General features: G+C 44.1%; 1 protein-coding gene across 1 annotated transcript in view; it reads right to left on the bottom strand.

Moving 5' to 3' along the window:
* Positions 1 to 396: 396 nt before the first annotated feature.
* The window catches only part of LOC130116380 (organic cation/carnitine transporter 2-like), a 43,172-nt gene continuing 23,612 nt past the window's right edge, over positions 397 to 19,956 (bottom strand). Inside the window, exons 5-12 of the mRNA XM_056284296.1 lie at positions 10,620 to 10,774; positions 10,270 to 10,441; positions 8,870 to 8,996; positions 5,004 to 5,098; positions 4,525 to 4,739; positions 3,178 to 3,360; positions 2,595 to 2,730; positions 397 to 430 (exon numbers count right to left, since the gene is read on the bottom strand). Coding sequence (XP_056140271.1) covers positions 397 to 430; positions 2,595 to 2,730; positions 3,178 to 3,360; positions 4,525 to 4,739; positions 5,004 to 5,098; positions 8,870 to 8,996; positions 10,270 to 10,441; positions 10,620 to 10,774 — 1,117 coding nt within the window. The remainder of the gene's footprint in view (positions 431 to 2,594; positions 2,731 to 3,177; positions 3,361 to 4,524; positions 4,740 to 5,003; positions 5,099 to 8,869; positions 8,997 to 10,269; positions 10,442 to 10,619; positions 10,775 to 19,956) is intronic.

Raw genomic sequence — 19,956 nt, 5'->3', positions numbered from 1 at the left:
ACTTATAAATTCATTGGAGGGGTAAATATCATTAATTATCTTGAAGTGGACCTCTGGCTTTGGGGGGGATATGGAATGAAATGTATCTTTTTCTAATTTTATGGGCATTCAAATTTGAGTACATGTCTAAAATATAATTCCTTCTTAAAGGGTTAGGATAACATATCTTCAACAAAGAGTTTCTGATAAAGAGATTATTGCAGGCTCTGTCGACAAATTTTAAGTTGTCAGTCATTAAGGGGCGAAGTGTGGGGCTGACAGAGGAGTAAATAAGACACGGAGGCCATCATCTTGAGTTGTATAGGGATTGCACCTATTACCATGTCATAGACCTGGGAAGTGCAACATTAACTTGCGGCTGCTAAAGATGACGAGGAAGACATTTTGCCAGGACCCTCAGAACTTTAGAGACAGCCCTGCCTGTTTCCTTCTGGAAAAACAATCAAATGAATCAAATGAGAACATTCACAGACAATCAAATGAATCGTGTCTCACTCTGTCTTCAGCACATGCTGTGAAAACTGCTTAAACACCCTTGTCTCAACGTAGATGCGAGTCAAGTCCCGTCAAAGCCGGAGAGCAGAACAGCACTCTGAGCATCCGTGGTGCCACAAAAGTAAAAAAAAAAAAAAGTGTGGCGTCACAGTTAGACATGTATCTCCTAATGCACATCAACGGTCTGCTGTTGCCTTTCAACATGCCCCCCCCCCCCCAACTGTGGACGTCTGGATTTGAGTCGATGTACATTTACTGGACTGCAAATATTCTCTGGCATCAGCGCTCCTACAGACTATTGTCTTTGGCTAAAATGTATTGTAGGGGGCGTCCGGGGGGCGTAGCCTACCAACACGGGAATCGGCAGTTCGAATCCCCGTGTTACCTCGGGCTTGGTCGGGCGTCTCTACAGACACAGTTGGCCGTGTCTGCGGGTGGGAAGCCGGATGTGAGTATGTGTCCTGGCCGCAGCACTAGCGCCTCCTCTGGTTGGTCGGGACACCTGTTCGAGGAAGAGGGGGAACTGGGGGGAATAGCGTGATCCTCCCCCGCGCTACTCCCCCTGGCGAAACTCCTCACTGTCAGGTGAAAAGAAGCGGCTGGCGACTCCACATGTATCGGCGGAAGGTGTTTTAGCTGTGCTAGCAATAGCGTTTTTCGTACCTGATGCATGTCTTGTTTGTGCCACAGATGGCATGTGACAGAATAACCAAATAACCTAGTTTTAGGACTTGGAGAATGTATGCTGCAACCTCCATGTGACGTGACGCTAACATTAGACATGGGAACATCAGTCCTCACTAGTTTACAGTAGCTGCTCTGTTCATGGTTTTTCAGTCATCAAGGAGATATCAATCTAACACCCGATCTGTTAAACAGATAGAATGTCAGCAACGACAATGCATGGTGAATAAAATCATTTACATGACTTCGTCATGTGAAAGCAATAAAAATGCACAATAACTAAAATAGACAGATGGATTTTTACAGCGGTAAAATTCATGTCATGTTGTCATATGCCCTTAATCTAGAAAGGAAATTCTTCACAATCTCATATCCATGAGAATTACACTATTTCCCTGAACACATTTGCTGTACATCCAACAAAAAGATAACATGAAGTAAAATACAATAAAACAAACTTCAATAAAGCGAAACATTTACAATAATAAAAGAAATGTGGACAAATACATAAGGTAGCCAATCCATTTTGATAGAATTAATACAAAATCATTACATGATATAATTTCATGACAGAAATAAATAGAAATGAAAAAAAAGAAAAAAAGAATTACAATCAAGACAAATATGGTAACAAAAAGAGCAGGGCAAAAAAACTAAATGAAAACAACTGTTTGATTACCATTATGTAAAACTTTTTTATTACACATTTTTATAAACCCAATGCTACTTAAGAGGAAATTGGCTTTCCTACTTTATCTAATGCTCCATAACTTTGTTCCGGACTTTCTCTACCGGTTTCTTCCTCTCGGCTGATATTTTTTTACTCCTTTAGCAGTTCCTCTAGGATTTTATAGCTGACATCAAATGAACTGATAACATATCAGCATATTCTCACACACAAAACACATCACACATGGGACACTTGCACGTGCCGTTCAGGCAAGCACTAAATAAGCTTCAATTTACAGCCCCTCATTGGCAGGTCATGGAAACGTTCCCTTACAATCAGCACTTTCAATTAGCTAGCATTCCTGCATTCCTGACCAATGAATATTGGTCAGGAGACAACACAACAAGAGTTTGTGTTTTTAATTTGACATCATGTTGTACAGATGGGTTTTCTTTTTCTCCCTTTTCCAAGTCATATTTGTTCTTTTTCGGTCCCCTGCACAACCTGTTAAACAACAATTAGGTTGACGTAACTGGCAATTCAGCAACACATGCTGTACAATATATCTGGGAGCTTCAGTGTGGCTCAGTTTTACCCTTGAACTATTTCCAATACAAATATCCAAACCACTGAAAAACAAAATTTGGCCTGGTAAATTTCTCAATGAAATGTAAAGCACTGTCATATAATCTTATCTCCGTGAGATGAAATGGCTCTTTTTTTCTTTTTTTGTAAATGCACTTACCGTTGATATTCCTGCATTTGCTCCACTGTTTCTGGCAGGTCTTTGTTGAAAGTCTCGGGAAGAAAGAAGTTCACCAGAGATGTGACGACAGTGAGACTCCCCATAATAACATAGGGCAGAAACTTATTGTAGGTGCCTGCAATGACAAATGGAAAAAGCGCCCACCAGTTACTTGGAGATTTTTGAAAGTATTAACATGGCCAAAAGTATGCAAAGCCTTACACAAAGAAGATTTAGATATATCACATTAAAACATTTACAGTATTTGTAAATATATAAATAAACCCCTTTCTAGAAAACAAATCAACAATTAAACATATATATGTCCTCTGGAAAAATCCTCTGAGTGAAACAAAAGCCAGAGGTTTTTTTTATCACAAGCCAGGGTACAAAATGCATGTATCGATACATGCTGAAAATATTGGTGTTGGTAATAAGCATGCTTATTGACTACACCGACATTTTAATTTTTGAATATTTTTCTGAGCGGAGTGTGCCATGCACTCTTTCTGGTTAAAGTTCGACAGATGTGTGCATTAGATAGAGGCCTCATGGGTTTTTCGCTCAGAATTTCTCTGCTTACCTAAAAAGATGATGTAGGGAGCCGTGATACTGCCGATCCGAGCGGCTGAGGAGCATATTCCAATACCCATGTTCCTGAGCACGGTGGGGTAGATCTCTGCCGTGTAGATGTAGACCGTGCTGAAGGCCATGGTGAAGCCAAACTTCCCGATCATGACCAAAGCCAGGGTGAGCTCATGCAGAGCTGATGACAGAGAGAAAGGCAGGTCAGCTGAGGTGTGATGTACAGTATCAGTCTATCAGCCTCAGCGTTGCTAAAGTAGTTACTTATATTTTGGGGGGTCTAATCATTGTCAACTGAGAAATGAGCTACATAAGAAAACATTTCTGTTTGTCATCCAAAGGAATTGAATCGAGTGCAACTGGACTTGGTATATATGTCAGTTTTTAACCGAAGTTCTCTGTTTCACACATATTGTTTTGTTTCATCCATTAGACCTACCTGGGTTTTTGTAGGCCTATTCTGTCAGTCACCATGTAATGCCATTGGATCTTGTGGCCAAAAAGGTTTGATGTTTAGTTTACAGCTGCAATAAAGCTGTCTTAACTTTATCTTTGTGAGGGGATTATAAGGTGATTTTATAACTCAAACATCAAATGTTCCGATGTTCAATAAATAGGCAACCGTGTGCCACGTGCAGTGAAGTTGTGTTAACCAGTGAAATCACCTGGTATAGTTACTGGTTGGATGAAAAACAAGCATACTCCATACTCTTGGCACTACATGACACATAGCTGCCATATCTGGTCTAAGCGATGTGTTGTGTTGGATGCAGAATACATCATAATAGGGCATAATAGCTGCATAACAACATGGGGATCGCCGGTTCGTATCCCCGTGTTACTGCCGGCTTGGTCGAGTGTCCTGACAGACACAATTGGCCGTGTCTGCGGGTGGGAAGTCGGATGTGGGTATGTGTCCTGGTTGCTGCACTAGTGCCTCCTCTGGTTGGTCGGGGCGCCTGTTCGGGGGGGAGGGGGAACTGGGGGGAATAGCGTGAGCCTCCCATGCGGTATGTTCCCCTGGCAAAACTCCTCACTGTCAGGTGAAAAGAAGCGGCTGGTGACTCCACATGTATTGGAGGAAGCATGTGGTAATCTTCAACCTTCCCCGTATCGGCAGAGGGGATGGAGCAGCGACCGGGACGGCTCTAAGAGCAGAGTGACTGGCCAGGTACAATTGGGCAGAAAAAAAGGGGGGAAATAAATAAATAAAAGAATACATCATAAGAATGACTTAGTGAAGGGCAAATATTATCAGCATGCACAATGTGCAGTGAACATGAGCATTTGTAAAAACCTAGCATTGCATCTTAGAAGTTTTTAAAAAAGACAAGAGGGGTTTTACTCTCAGGAATAAGCTGGACAAGCAGGAGAAATCCTCCTCCAATTACAAGGAATGATGACAGAAGTGCTCTTCTTGGGCATTTGTTGAGTAGATATGTGCACATGATATAGGCAGGGACCTCGGTTAAGGCTGATAAGAAGGAATTCATGAAGGGATCACCACTTAGGTTGGCGGTATTGAGGGATAATCCATAATACCCAATGTTTATTGCTATCCTGAAACAAAAAAGGAAGAAAATTCAAAGGTTGATAGCTAGCAATAATGAGTTACTTTAGATACCCAATTTCCCCTTGGGGATGAATAAAGTATTCTGATTCTGAGATATGTAATACTATGAGATACGTTACTTGTTTTTTTGCCCTGTAACCCTGGCAACTGTTTTATTGTTGTTGTTTTTTTCTTTTTATTATTCACTTGACTGAGTAAGTTATTTGTTCTTCTGAAGTTTTGCTTTGGAAATGGGCACACAAGTGACTCACCATAGAAGCAGACTCATGAATGTGATGCATCTTATGTTGCTGGACTTCAGAATGTCAAGTATGGTGTACTTCTTTGTTGGTGGCGAAGCCACAGACTAAAACAAATACAAAGAGTAATGTTAATTAGAGCAGCATACAACAAGCAATTAACATTGCAAAGAGTTAAATAGAGTAATTTACAATATGCTAATATCAAATTATAAAATAGTAATGTCAATTAGACTAATGTACTATCTGCAATGAAAGGTTTCCCAGTCAGTTTGATTTTTTTGCCTTGGAGCTTTAAAGACATCTGAGATTGAAATTGGTATTAAGTACTGAATCTCATATTATGACATGCAATAGAACAAAATAATGTGATGTTTCACTTTGAATTTTTGCCTGATTAAAGCTTCATACCTGAGGATTTATGTCACATTAAAGTGCCCCTGAGAGGCGCAGAACCGTGCCCCTGAGACCGTGTCCCTGAGACCGTGCCCACGGAACCGTGCCCCTGAGAGGCACAGAACCCCTGAGAGGCACAGAACCCCTGAGAGGCTTCCGTGCCTCTCAGGGGTGGGCAACATGATTTTATTAGTCATCAAATAGTCTTGTTCCAACCAAGCAGTTACACACCTGATTCTATTAGTCAACCAATAGTCTTTGCTAAAGACCTTGATTTGTAGACTCAGGTGTGTAACTGCTTGGTTGGAACAAAGACCTGCACCCACACCGCCCCTTTCTGGATCATGTTGCTCATCCCTGTGTGGCTTACCCTAATGCTAAACCTCTCATTATTACTCACCTGTTTCCCATCAGGATTCATCACTGCACCATATTTAAGCCTGCTCTTTCACTGCCTCCTTGCCTGTTTGTCAAATTTTGCCTGTCATGTCTAGGCCAAGTTTCTTCTGTCATGTCTGGGTCAAGTTTCCCCTGTCATGTCGAGGCATGTTTAGGCCACTTTTTTTTTTTTGGTCATGTCTCTTGTCATGTCTAGCCCTGCTCACAGCTATTTACCTTGCCTACTCTTGAGTTTTGATCCATTCAACAGTTGCCATGCTGTTTTTTTCTGTTCTGCCTCATTTCTGTATTCTCATTGATATTGCCAAGAAAAGGTCTTTTCAGTTTATTGAACTACTTTATGTCTCAGACTTGTTTGTGTTTGCACCTGAGTCACACCTCGAAGTGTTCAGCATCAAGAACAAAAGAGTAGCCATAGATTTACTGCACTAGTAACAAAAGTTAATTACATCGCAACCCTTTGTTAAAGACCACATGAAATGGCATTTTAAGTGTATCAGTGCTGCACTGCAGAAGAGAGGAAAAATAGATTAATCTATCCAAAATCTCACCACATCATCGGTCCTATTCTCAAGAAACTTTGGTTATGTACCAGTTTCAACCTGTCCAACACCAAGAAAGAACTCAGTGAGGAAAATGAAAGGAGAACTGTTTATCGGTCTCATATGTAACGTTGTCCTCATGCATCACAGATTGCGTTCTGTATACTTTAAAGGCATATAGTAGGTTACACTTTAACAGGGTGGCAGAGTTCTGTCAAGGCTGTATTGAAGACAGGAGCAAACACATCATATTGTACTGTGCAAAGTTCAAAGTTCTTAGACAACAGATTTCTGTTAATGACTACTAAGAATAATCTGACTACTGAATATGACTACTTGGAACAATGTGTTGGGAATTGCAAATCAGCACATTTACTCTGCCCTCGCACCATGTTTACAGCTTTGTACTGCTAGACAGATAGTCTAAAGGAAGTCCCCCTGAGAGGCACGGAACACTAAAGGAAATGATGCTGAAGCATTGCTTGTTGTTGAGGATTGAGGTCTTATCTTTTTGTCTCTTTTCTCCTCAGTTTTATTTCTTTTCTTCAACAGAACAAGAACTTCTCATTTCCTTTGTAATTTTTTGTTTGTTTGTAAGAAGACAAAGATTTAACCGAGGCTCATAGTGGAGTCAACTCTAAACTGTAACCATGCTGTTTAGAATCTGCTGGCCCGTCCCTGAAAAGTGTCCCACTAGAAATGTCTACCAAACCCCGCAGGGCGGAACAACATTTATTCGGAAGGGGCATGATTCTCTATTGCCTGACAACTAACACATTACAGGCTTACATTCCCTCATTGTTCATGACAATTGTTTAGCGTTTCACTAATATAGTATTTTATATTTTAATGCTTTAATGTAAATTTTATCTGTGAACTTTCACTTAATGTAAAGCACATTTGTGATGCTGTGGCAGCACAGTCCCCGCTCCACCACAGCATTGCATTGGATTTTAATGCACAAAATGTAGTTTAGAAATAAAGTTTGAATGATCGATAATATTGCATTCAGGCCTGAGACAGTTCAAATAATGTAACTGTTGGTGAGTTTGACCGATCTCACATCTCCTTATAGTAATAAGGTATTCATTTAGTGCTATACGTATTTGAGTAGATATACAGTGGGCGCCCCTAGAGGCCTGAGGACCTGGTGCAGTTCTACATCCTCCACCACCAACAGTTATTAGAATGCTTTTGTAGTTGCTCATTTTAAAGTTGAATGTCAGGTAAGACTTTCCTGGGCAAAGAGCTATATCGCCCCCCCCTTTTTTTTTCTTCCCAGTTGTACTTGGCCAACTACCCCACTCTTCCGAGCCGTCCCGGTTGCTGCTCTACCTGAGCCGGGGGGGGGGGGGGGGGGGCTGCGGACTATCACATGCTTCCTCTGATACATGTGGAGTCGCCAGCAACTTCTTTTCACCTGACAGTGAGGAATTTCACCAGGGTGTGTGGGAGGATCACGCTATTCCCCCCAGTCCCCCCCGAACATGCGTCCCGACCAACCAGAGGAGGCACTAGTGCAGCGACCAGGACACATACCCACAACCGGCTTCCCACCCACAGACATGGCCAATTGTGTCTGTAGGAATGTCCGACCAAGCCAGAGGTAACACGGGATTTAAACCGGAGAGCTATATCGCTTAAGAGCAGTAGCCAAAAGTGGAAGAATAAGGTAGGTTAGCTGTGGGTTAAAAGAAGACTTAAAGTTGCAGTGGCAGGTATGGCAGACTGTGCTTGTGTCAGACCTTTACCAACAGATACTACAACAATAATAGCTAAAACCCATTATTAGCTACGACCATGTGTTTCTGTTTGGTGGTGTGGGGAAGGCTCTGACTCGACTGCACTGGTGATTCTATTTCATTTGGAATGGATCTCTGGGGTGGTTAAACACGGTACCACACATCACCACTGTATGTGTCAGTTATCATCATCGCTTGTCACTCCGGGTCTAGTATGACTGTCTTTTTTACGTGGCTTTTCACATGAGAGTGGCTGATGTGCCTGCAGCCGCCACATGATCCTTGGCAGGAGTTGTCCAGAGTCTAATGGCATGGAGAACCAAGACGACTGGGGACCACCCTCTGTTGCAGCCTTCATCCGCCTTCACTGGCATTGTGACCTGGAGACATCTTCTGCCACTTTCACCGTTGAGGTCTTTGTTGGATTGTACTTTGTCTGGAACCTCCCCCTTGACACCTTGGGTGAACTTACCAGGAGCCAAGCTCTGGATGGTATAGCTCTTGGGATCATTGGTATATGCAAGTTTCTCCACCATGACAAGGTGGCGATCAGGAGATGTGTTGATCACCTTATGTGTCAGTAAATACATAAGGTAATCAAACAAGAATGATGACTTCCTGGACCATAGCTTTAAATACTGCACATGATCCTACTTGCCACATGTAAAGATGCATTTTCAAAGCTGCAATTGGTGATTACCAGATTTTATGTCTTCCATGTCATACGAAATCTTATCTTTTATTTTTTAGCTCACAATTTTATTATAGCTTCATATGGTAACATGCATGTGAGCCTCACCTCTGTCTGTTTAAAGACAGTAGGTGGAGCTTCTACTTTGTTTTTCCTAGCAGCCTCTCTCAATATGGCCTCCGCCTCCTCCAATCTCCCCTGAGAGAACAGCCAGCGAGGAGACTCTGGGATGAACCTGCACAAACAAATCAGATTTAATACAGATGTGGATTAAAAATGGTGTCCTACCTATTTAAATGAATAGTGACACAGGGGACATCGTGCACGGTTCAGGTAAACGTGTATATAAACTGTATGATGAGGTATGCCTATAATTTTCCTTTTTTGGTCCAGGGATTTACTTCTTTACTCCAGAGCCAAATGAGCTTCAATACAACAAAGCTACCAGTGGGATTTTGAGAAAAAGGTAGCGCTCTTGCACTCTTGAATGATGAGTGAATTAGGACTAATTTAAACAGTCACAGCAAACACACGTTACAGACATCACTGGCTGATGTGTCCGAAACTTTATTTGATTCTGATTTTCAAAGAAGACTGCCATTTCTTCTCTTCTCCTAGTCTTTTCCAGATTTTATTTGGTATACAGCTTTGAGCATTTTGCCACCAACTCATTCTTTTCTTGAGGTTTCTAGTTGGGTGACTCAAGACTGCACCTATGCCTGGCTCAGAGATTGGTAAGGTACTGTCCTCTCCTTTTCTAATCCTCTTATTGTGTTCACACTACAAAGTAGCTGGGGAACCAGCTGTCACAAGTTACTGCATATTCTTGTGTGTCTGACATTCTTCTGTAAGAAGTGGGGTTGTTGTGAAGCATCTAGTGTGTTGGTGTAGTGTTCTGTGCCTGTCACGTCTCACTCTCAACCTTCACCGCTGGCTAGCAGAAATGCAAACAGGAGAGCCGAGCATGTAAGTCTCTCCCTGCCAGTACACAGCCTCTCTAACAGCAAGCCCTATGTAGTGCCTCCTCGTGGCGACACATGGTAACTGAGTACACCTTGGACCCTGGCTGAACTACAAGGGCCTCGGAGGAGGTCTGGCCCCTAGATGTGTGGTACGCAGGCCCACCGGTGTGTAGATATTCCGATGCCCACAAACCAGCCCCCAGCTATGGGTTAAATAGTGCCACTGCCTAGTGGTTACCTCGGGAGAGGAATAAGCTTCGGGTGTAAACCCCTACAGAAAATCTACATCCACAGTGTTGTTGTTTTTTGTTTTTCTTGCCCTTTTGCATCTCTTTAAGTCAGAGAGTACTGCTGGCATCGTGTGCGGCTGCCGCTTCTCCTTCTCGTAGCCCCCCCTTCCCATTCACCCCTGTATGTTTGTGTTATGTTTATCCGTTGTCTTGTTTCACCCTGTTTATTGTAAAGTGACTTTGAGTGTTAGAAAAGTGCTATATAAGATTGATTTATTATTATTATTATCATTATTATTATGGATAAGGAACCTACCACCACAATGGGATGTATACCACAGACAATGAGGCAAGAACCATCAGGAGGGTCCTCCACGTCCTTATGCCATATGCGATCCAGGGCAGTAGCATGTAGCCCAAACAGGGGAACAAAAACGCACCGAGCGTCGTGAAGAGCACACGCATGGACTTGCTCAGCACCTCTGTTCCTATTTGGGATAATGTTATTGATGTTGAATGTTGTGATGTTTAATGTGACCAAGGGAACAAATAACCATACTGCAGAAGATGTAATTTTGGTATTAAAGTCAGTTATTGATTACAGGAAATTATAAATACAGGTCAGAAGCAATTAGTAGGACTGATTAGGAGATAAAATTATGTTACCCAGCACAAATGCACATATATAGATGGATATCTGGGAGGCTCCAATGAAGAGAAAGATGGTGCAGAACATCATCCATGAATAAGAGAAGGACTGAAGGAGAACAAAGACGCTTTGGACTCCAAGTGAAATGAAAAGAATCTTCTTTCTCCCAAACCTAAATGAGAAATAAATACCACATGATGATGCCTCCTAGTCAAATGATGACTGCTGTATGACTATAAACAGAGTACTACAGAAAATTTTACAAACACTTAATGGTATACAATTCAGCACAGTCAAAGCTCTTATCAAAAACCTTCATGTAGCCATGCTATTTTTTTTTCATTTTATCTTCATCTCTCCATGGTTATCTCCATATTCAGCTCAGTAAATCTAAAACATATAAATAAATTGCTGATCATCGCTTTTGCTTGTTTTCAGATTGTCATTCTATTAATGGGGAAAGCAGGTGTTGCATATGATTTGTGGGCTCACTGTGTACTGTAGTGAATGCCTAAACTTCATAACTTCAAAACTTTCATTCGAGGATACTCGACCTGATGATGATGAAAACTTCATAATTGAGTTTAAGAGCAAAGTGCATAAAGGACGTGGCCTAAAACTTGCAAAAATATTTAACTTACACCAAGACTCATGAAATACACACACACACACACACACTATTCTGCCCTTACTAGAATGTAGACACGAGACATGATTGCACAACTTCTGAGGCAGATGTTGAATACACTCTGGGTGGGTCCCCTTTAATCACACTTACCTTCACTTTCCGGATCCTGTTGTCTTGACCAGAAAAGGTATTCATTGTAAGCCCGTAGGCCATTCAGCCTTTTTGGCCTGGTGACTTTCAGGGGGAAAACATCTCCAAATTGCAGATTAGATTGGTCTGCTTGCCATTTCCTCCTTGGCTGTAGTTTTGCAAGGTACTCTTAATGCCAACGTCTTCCGAAAGAATCAGAAAAACTCTGGAGTTGCTTTGACTGACTGCGGTAGTGATCCTTAAGGTCAAGGTCTCCTGAAGGAGCGGACACAGAGTCGATCTTCCGTGTTAAAAGCATGGCAGGAGTGAGTACAGTGGACACGTCCAGATTCAATGACACAGGAACTATTGCCCGTGTATTCATTATGGGAGCAACTTCTGCAATCAGCATGATGATGACTTCATGTGAAAGACTAGATGAGTGCATCTTGAGCAACATCGCATCTAAAATGCAGTGAGCAACACTTATCTTTCTTTCCCACACTCCTCCCATGTGGGAACAGTGTGGCAGATTAAAATCCCAAGTACAGCCCTGTTCTTTGAGGTAAGACTGAAGCTCTGCATTTTCTAGTGTTATTCCAAGTTCTTTGCAGGCACCACCAAAGTTCATCCACAGTCTGAACGAAAGACCTTTACTGGACCCCTGACTGCAGTGAATCTTCTAAGGGTATTTATGAAGCTTGATGTAGATAGAGACTCAACTACCTCTATATGTACTGGTCTTGTGACCAAACAGGTAAACATGATGGCCCAGCACTTGCTTTCTAAGAGGCCTCCCCTGGTACAGCGAGCACAGATGGTCCATGCCCCAAATACGTCTAATCCAACGTGTGTAAATGGATGGGCCTGGGTGAGATGATCAGCAGGTAAGTTGGACATTTTTTGCTTTTCCATGTTTCCTCTTAACCTCCGACAGTGACACACTTGTGTATGATGCTCGATACCAGTCTCTTTCCTCCCAGAAGCTACAGCCCAGCAGATCTGTCGGCCCCTGGTGCCTACCCTGGTGTACAACTCATTCATGGTAATACTGCACCAACATTGTAGCAAAGTGGTGGTTTTTAGGGATGATTATTGGCTGTTTCTCTTTCCAGGAAATTGCAGCTGATGACATGTGGCCAGCAATCCTCACCACACCATCTGTATCCAGGATGGGATCCAGCTTTCTGAGGGGGCTTTGTTTTGAGACAATCTCTCCTTTGGACAGGCTCTTGATTTCTTCTTTGAAGGCCTCATGCTGAACACTCCAGACGATTACTGTTCTTGCCTGCATAAGCTCATCTGCTTTTGGCATATCTTCCTCCAGAGCTCTAGAACAGCATCTGACTTTCTGAATGGGTTTGGCTAATCCATGGGTAAGTACCTTCCAGCTGGAAAAATGCTCAAATCTGTGTGAACTAAGCAATGTGTCAAAAGATTTTGGAGCAAAAGTTGTAATTAGCGGACACACATCTGCATCCAAGTCTGGTTCAATTAGCTCAAATGACTATTGCTGAGGAGGTGTCGCTCCATCATCCTTTTTCAGAAAGGAGGGTCTCACCTCATCTCATCATCAGCTGCTTCCCCAGGGTTGGGTCGCAGTGGCAGCAAGCTAAGTAGGGCACACCAGACATCCCTCTCCCCAGCAATGCCCTGCAGCTGCTCCTGGGGAATCCCAAGGCGTTCCCAGGCCAGATTGGACATATAGTCCCTCCATCGAGTTCTGGGTCTACTCCGTGGTCTCGTCCCAGTTGGACATGTCCAGAAAACCTCCAAAGGCAGGCACCCAGGAGGAATCCTAATCAGATGCCTGAACCACCTCAACTGGCTCCTTTCAATGTGAAGGAGCAGTGGCTCTACTCTGAGGTCCCTCCAGATGTCTGAGCTCCTCACCCTATCTCTAAGGCTGAGCCCAGACACCCTACGGAGGAAACTCATTTCAGCCATTTGTATCCGTGATCTCACCCTTTTGGTCACTACCCAAAGCTCATGACCATAGGTGAGGGTTGGAACAAAGATTGACTGGTAAATTGAGAGCTTTGCCTTCCAGCTCAGCTCCCTCTTCACCACAATGGTCTGGTACAATGTCCACATTACTGCTGATGCTGAACAATCCACCTGTCAATCTCCCACTCCATCTTACCCTCACTCATGAACAAGACCCAGAGTTACTTGAACTCCTTCACTTAAGACAACAACTCATCCCCAACCTAGAGGGAGCAATCCACCATTTTCCAGTAGAGAACCATGGCCTCAGACTTGGAGGTGCTGACTCTCATCCCGGCCATTTCACACTCAGCTGCAAATCAACCCAGTGCGCGCTGGAGGTTGCGTTCTGATGAAGCCAACAAACCCCATCATCTGTGGGGAGCAGAGATGCAATTCTGAGGTTCCCAAAACAGACACACTCCTCACATTGACTGCACCTTGAGATCCATCCCATCTATCCATTATCCAAACCGCTTATCCTGCTGTCGGAGTTGTGGGGATGCTGGATCCTATCCCAGCAATCATTGGGTGGCAGGCAGGGAGGCACCCTGGACAGGCCGCCAGGCCATCACAGGGCTCTCTCACACACAAACACACACACACGCACGCACGCACACACGCACGCACGCACGCACGCACGCACGCACGCACGCGCACACACACACACACACACACACACACACACACACACACACACCTATGGGAACAAATGTTTTGTAAACCTGTAACTTAAATTGTAATGTTGATTATGTGGAAAATTCTTTGCGGGGAATGTGTCATGCGAGTACGACTTTTGAATAATTACCTATTAATTGACTGAATTCCTACCATATAATTCGTGATTTCGACGGACAGACTGGTGTCCTGTCCATGAATATCACAAACAGAATCCGAGACAAGGGACAACATTGGCGGTGTCCAATACCCACTGAAAACGTGCATAACTTTATGCCGAGAATACGGACACAGCTCTCACTTTGGTTATACAAGGAGTGGATGGCTTGTAGCAACTGCCCTGGTACCCTGTACTCCCACAGTACCCCCCACAGAGTGTCCCGGGGTATATGGTCGTAAGCCTTCTCCAAGTCCACAAAACACATGTAGACTGGTTGGTCAAACCCCCATGCCTCCCTCAGCACTTCTGCAAGGGTAAAGAGTTGGTCCATTGTTCCTCGGCCAGGACGGAATCCGCATTGTTCCTCCTGGATCTGAGGTTCGACAATCGGTCACAGCCTCCTTTCCAGCACCCTAGCGTTGACTTTCCTAGGGAGGCTGAGCAGTGTGATGCCCCGATAATTGGAGCACATCCTCTGGTCACCTTTTTTAAATATGGGAACCACCACCCCAGTCTGCCACTCCACAGGTACTGTCCCCGACCTCCATGCGACACTGAAGAGACGTGTCAGCCAAGAAAGCCCAACAATGTCCAGAGCCTTCAGCATCTCAGGGTGAATCTCATCCACACCCGGCGCCTTGCCACTGAGGAGCTTCTTAACTACCTCAGAGACCTCTGCCAGGGATATGGGTGGGGCTTCCCCCGAGTCTTCAGACTCTACCTTCTCCACTGAGGACATGTTAGCTGCATTTAGGAGCTCCTCAAAGTGTTCTTTCCACCGCCTGACAACATCCCCAGTCCGGGTCAGCAGTTCCCCTCCTCGACTGAGCACAGCCTGAGTCAAGCCCTGCTTCCCCTTCCTGAGTTGCCAGATGGTTTGCCAGAACTTCCCTGAGGCCAACCAAAAGTCCTCCTCCATAGCCTGCCAAACTCCTCCCACACCCACGTTTTTGCTTACATGACCACTGAAGCTGCAGCCCTTCTGGCTTCCTGGTACCTGTCTGCTGCTTCAGGAGACCTCTGGGTCAACTAAGCCCAAAAGGCCTCCTTCTTCAGCCTGACAGCTTCCCTCACCACCGGTGTCCACCAGCGGGTTCTTAGGTTGCCACCTCGACAGCACCAATGACCTTATGACCACAGCCCCTACCTGCCGCATATAGAATAGAGGCTATGAACATCGCCCACTGAGTCGCCATGTCCCCAGCTTCCCTCGGGATACACGAGAACTTCTTCCAGAGGTGGGAGTTGAAGACCTCATGGACAGGGGCCTCTGCCAGACATTCCCAGTTCATCCTCACTACATGTTTGGGTTTGCCAGGTCTGTCTGGCAGTCTTCTCCGCCATCTGATCCAACTCACCACCAGGTGGTGATCAGTTGACAACTCTGTTCCTGTCTTCACCCGAATGTCCAAAACATATGACCGTAGATCTGAGACACAACCACAAAGTCTATCATTGATCTTCAGCCTAAGGTGTTCTGGTACCAAGTACACTTATGAACTACCTTATGTTTGAACATGGTGTTTGTTATGGCCAATCCATGACTCACAATGTCGGCATTGTTGGCATGCCCATTGTTGGCATGCCCCGGTCCCCGCCTTTGCCTGCTGCCCGGCCTGCATTGCACCCTACCCCAATGCTCATCCCCGTGGGTGGTAAGGTCCACCCCATGGACCCAACACCCATGAAAGGAGGGTCCTGAAAACCAATCTGTATCTCCCAAAAGAGCTGGTACAGGCTGTGTACCATGGTCTGTAGGATTGTGTTCCATCCTGATGAAGTTCCACTGTTTAGGATGTGTGAACTTCCGGATGCATGTGACTCTGTTAGGGACGTATACATAGAACTTCTGGTTGGTGTTGTAAATATAGCCCATCACATCTCCACTGTCAGTGTAGTCACTTCACTGTGTGGATTTTGATATCTACCTCATCCACTAACATGTCAGTGAGTTCGACTGCCAGCACGGCTGCAAGGAGCTACAGATGGGGCACAGTATGGGAGTGATGTGGAGCTAATTTGGATTTCACCGTGCAGAATCCGACATGAATATGTCCCTTATCATCGACTGCAATGAGGTAGGCCACCGCTGAGAAGGCCATGGTAGACGAGTCGGAAAACATTCATCTACCACAGGGAAAACATATACATGTTTTCCATGTGCTATGTGGAGATCAACGAAACAGGTAAGTATGGTCTTGGAATCTGAAGTTGCTGAAGTGTTATGAGTGAGTCTTTCTAAGACTTCCAGTATGTCTCTTTTTCAGAAGGAGATAGGGCATCCCATTCACAGTGCCCAGTGGAAAGCTCTCTGACAAGAGCCTTGCCTTGTACTGTTATTGGAACCACAAAATCCAACAGGTCAAATAGGCTGTTGACTGTTGAGAAAAACCCCTGTGAGTGAACGGCTTCACCTCTCTTGAGACAAGGAAGGTAAAGCTGTCAATTTGAAGGTCCAAGTTGAGCCCCAATTTCTGCAGGGGTAAGGTATCTACAACTAGCTCTTGGTCTTTCAGCTCTCTAGTGTGTGCCTCAAGCGGAACCACTTCCATCGCTGCGTTATGTTTGCAGGCTATCTTGTGCAGTCGAATGTTTGAGTCAATTAACATTTCTTTTGTCTTTTTCAGGATGTGAATGGCGTCATCGTCGGTGGAGAATGAGGTAAGTCTGTTGTCAACATAAAAGTTCGCTAGGAACTTCCTTAGAACTACTTTGCCTTCATGCCATGCTGTCCCTGTCCTTGCAAAGCAGCTCTTTTCAAGGCGTGATGGTGCAACAGCTGGAGAGGGGCTATTGCCAAACACATGGAAGGTCATGCGGTACTCTGCGATCATTTTGGCCGGGTCATTGTCCTCAAACCAGAGGAAATGTAAGAACTTGCAGTGTTTCTCACAAATGTTGAAGCAGTTGAACATTTGCTCAATGTCCGCTGCCATGTAATTGAGGGAGACGCCATCATGCTTGGCACTGGAGTCGAACACTGCTTGTATCTGGCCAGGCTTACACGGATGATAACCTCCAGCGCTTGGTACCAGCACTTTTGTTCTCCATTGAGTGGCAGGGCTGGTTCAGCAAGACCTGACCCAAAGATCTTCTGTATGAACACAACAGTGTGTTCTTTAATGTCTGGCCATTTTTCATGCATGTGGCATAACGTCATAAGACACTTGACTGCTTGTGCTCTATTGTTGGGGAGTTTGTGCCTTGGTTCTCTGAAGGGTAGTGGCACTACCCAACTGTTCGAGTCATCCATGAAGACCTCCCTATCCATTATTTCCAGGAAGGCTTTATCTTCCACAGACATGGCAGGCCTGTTGTCATGAGGCAATCACTGAAAAATTCCCTTACCAAGACTGTGTTTCATCAAACACGTTGTTCGTTTCAGCAGTCCTTGGAAAACAATCGTGAAACACTGGGAGTATCAAACTTCTCTTTGATGTGGAGGCTATTAGTGCAAGGGTCAAAAAAGAGATGTATGCCCATTACTTAGCGTGTTAGTCTGGTAGACATTGACACAGTCTGGCTTGTGGGCTCTTCAGAGACAGACTTCCCCTATAATCAGCCAGCCTGGGTTGAGACGCCAGGCATTGGGTGCGTTGTGGGGCCCATTGCATTGTTTTCAAATGTTATGCACTCATGGTAAGTCTCGGCCAAGCAGGACAAGGATGGCTGTAGCAGGATCAAGAGTTGGGATCTTGTCCACTACCTGCTTGAGCTATGTATAGTGTCTGGCGATCTCAGGTGTGGTGATTTCAGATTCATCATCTGGGAGCATATAAAATTCGATCAGAGTGGGGAGTGGAATATGAGTTTTGCCATCCAATGATCAAATAATTAAATTGTAAGCTCACCGCCCTGTAGTTTCAGTGACTCCTGAACATGTCTTCAGGTATGGTGCTGTACCCGCCTTAATACCAAATAGCTAAAAAAAACTCTGTTCTTGTCAGGGACTTGTTGCTCTGCTCATCAAGGACAGCATAGGTTGTAACAGCTTTCGCTTCTGGCCGGCTAGATAAACTCTGATGAAAGACTTTGGAGCATGACCTTGACCTGACTGCAGTCCCACAGATGTCAGTGTGTTTCAATGTGACGACAAGAGGGGCACCATCCTTTTGCGCCCTGACTTGATCTCTTGTAGTTGCATAGGCCTGAGTTATCCATGGAGTCGGCCCTGGATCTTACAGTTGCACTCTCCACACTGAACATTTTTGTCACAGTTTTTGGCTAGGTGACTGATTGATGCACAGCACATATAGCAAATATTCTTATCTTTAAGGCAGCCCTTTCTCTCATCCAAGGATTTACTCCTAAAACCAGACATTTCCTAAGGGGGTGTGATTTGTTGTAATTAGGCATCGCTTATCTGGGTCAGCCACTCCTTTTCTGAGGGGTTGTCATGGCTGCCATCAGAGTCTATTGAGACCACTGTCCTCCATTAGCTACTTGTGCATTGGTGGAGGGCATTTTGATTAATAACAATCCATTGGTCTGGTGTTTTCTTTTTGGAAGAAAAAAACTGCAAACACATGACTGAGCAACTGTGTGCCATGGAGAACCAAGACTATGCTTGGGTTTTCCTTTCAACCAGTTACTACAGTGTGTGATTTGACTGGTCAGTCTGCACACTTTGGATGGCGCGCTAACCAGTGAAAGCACCTGGTGTAGCAATTGGTTGGGAGTAGGGGTGCACAATATATCTGTCAACTTATTGATATCATCCAGTTATCGCTTACAAATGTGCTCAGTACAGAGATAGATATCAAAATTATGCCCAATGATTCAAACCAATATAATGTCACATCACTGATGTGCTGACAGTGACAACAGGCATTGATGGAAAAACAGGCCATGCTGCAGCCAACAAAGAAATGTAGGCCTTTCTGATATGTACAAAAAATTGTTTTCACTTGAAGCAACGGTGGTAGTATTTTTACTGGGAAGCTTTCAATGAACGACATGTTGTAAAAAAAAATGCAAATGAAAATGCTATGCCAAATTTAATGTTACATGTTTTCATTTAAGGTGAAATAATAATCCTTCAATGGATGCAGACACTTGGAAACTAGTGTTTACATCAGGTCAGGTACTAATAAAGCAGGGTTTTTAGATGTATTTATCTACACCAAGTATCACAGTTATGGTATATTAATAGGTAAACTGAACTGGTGGAACCTAAGACACATGGTGGTGTTGCAGCAAAACAAAAATTATTGGTACGACCTTGGAATTAATTCAATATTGTGCATACTTAGTAGGAGGGAAAACCTGCATAAACTTGGCCCTCCATGGCACACCAGTTACCCAGGTCTGCTTTATGGCACACAATTGAAAACCAAAGTTTTTCTCTATTCTACCAGGTAGTTAATCTCCTGTTGTAATTGCGTGGCTTGAATACTTGACACAACAAGAGAACATGATTAACTGCCTGGCAGTTTAGAAAGCCAACAGCAGTGTGGGGGTGGAGGGCCACGTGTATGTGGGCTTTCATTCCAATCCTAGCATGACACCAACTGGGTTCACTGGTTTTGTCCTCCTCTTCCAGATTGAAGGTGTGCTGATTAGTGAAATCAGCTGGTGTTTTGGTCAGCAGGAAAGAAAACCTGCATGCATACATGGTCAAGTATCCCGACTCAAGGAGAATCTGTCTACTATTTACAGTAGATAGGGCTACTGCTGTTATAATGATATCTATCTATCTATCTATCTATCTATCTATCTATCTATCTATCTATCTATCTATCTATCTATCTATACACACACACACACACACACA

Source organism: Lampris incognitus, chromosome 8 (assembly GCF_029633865.1).
Source record: "Lampris incognitus isolate fLamInc1 chromosome 8, fLamInc1.hap2, whole genome shotgun sequence".
Lineage (NCBI taxonomy): Eukaryota > Metazoa > Chordata > Actinopteri > Lampriformes > Lampridae > Lampris > Lampris incognitus.
The sequence above is the reverse complement of the archived record's forward strand: the minus strand, read 5'-3'. Positions and strand labels throughout refer to the sequence as shown.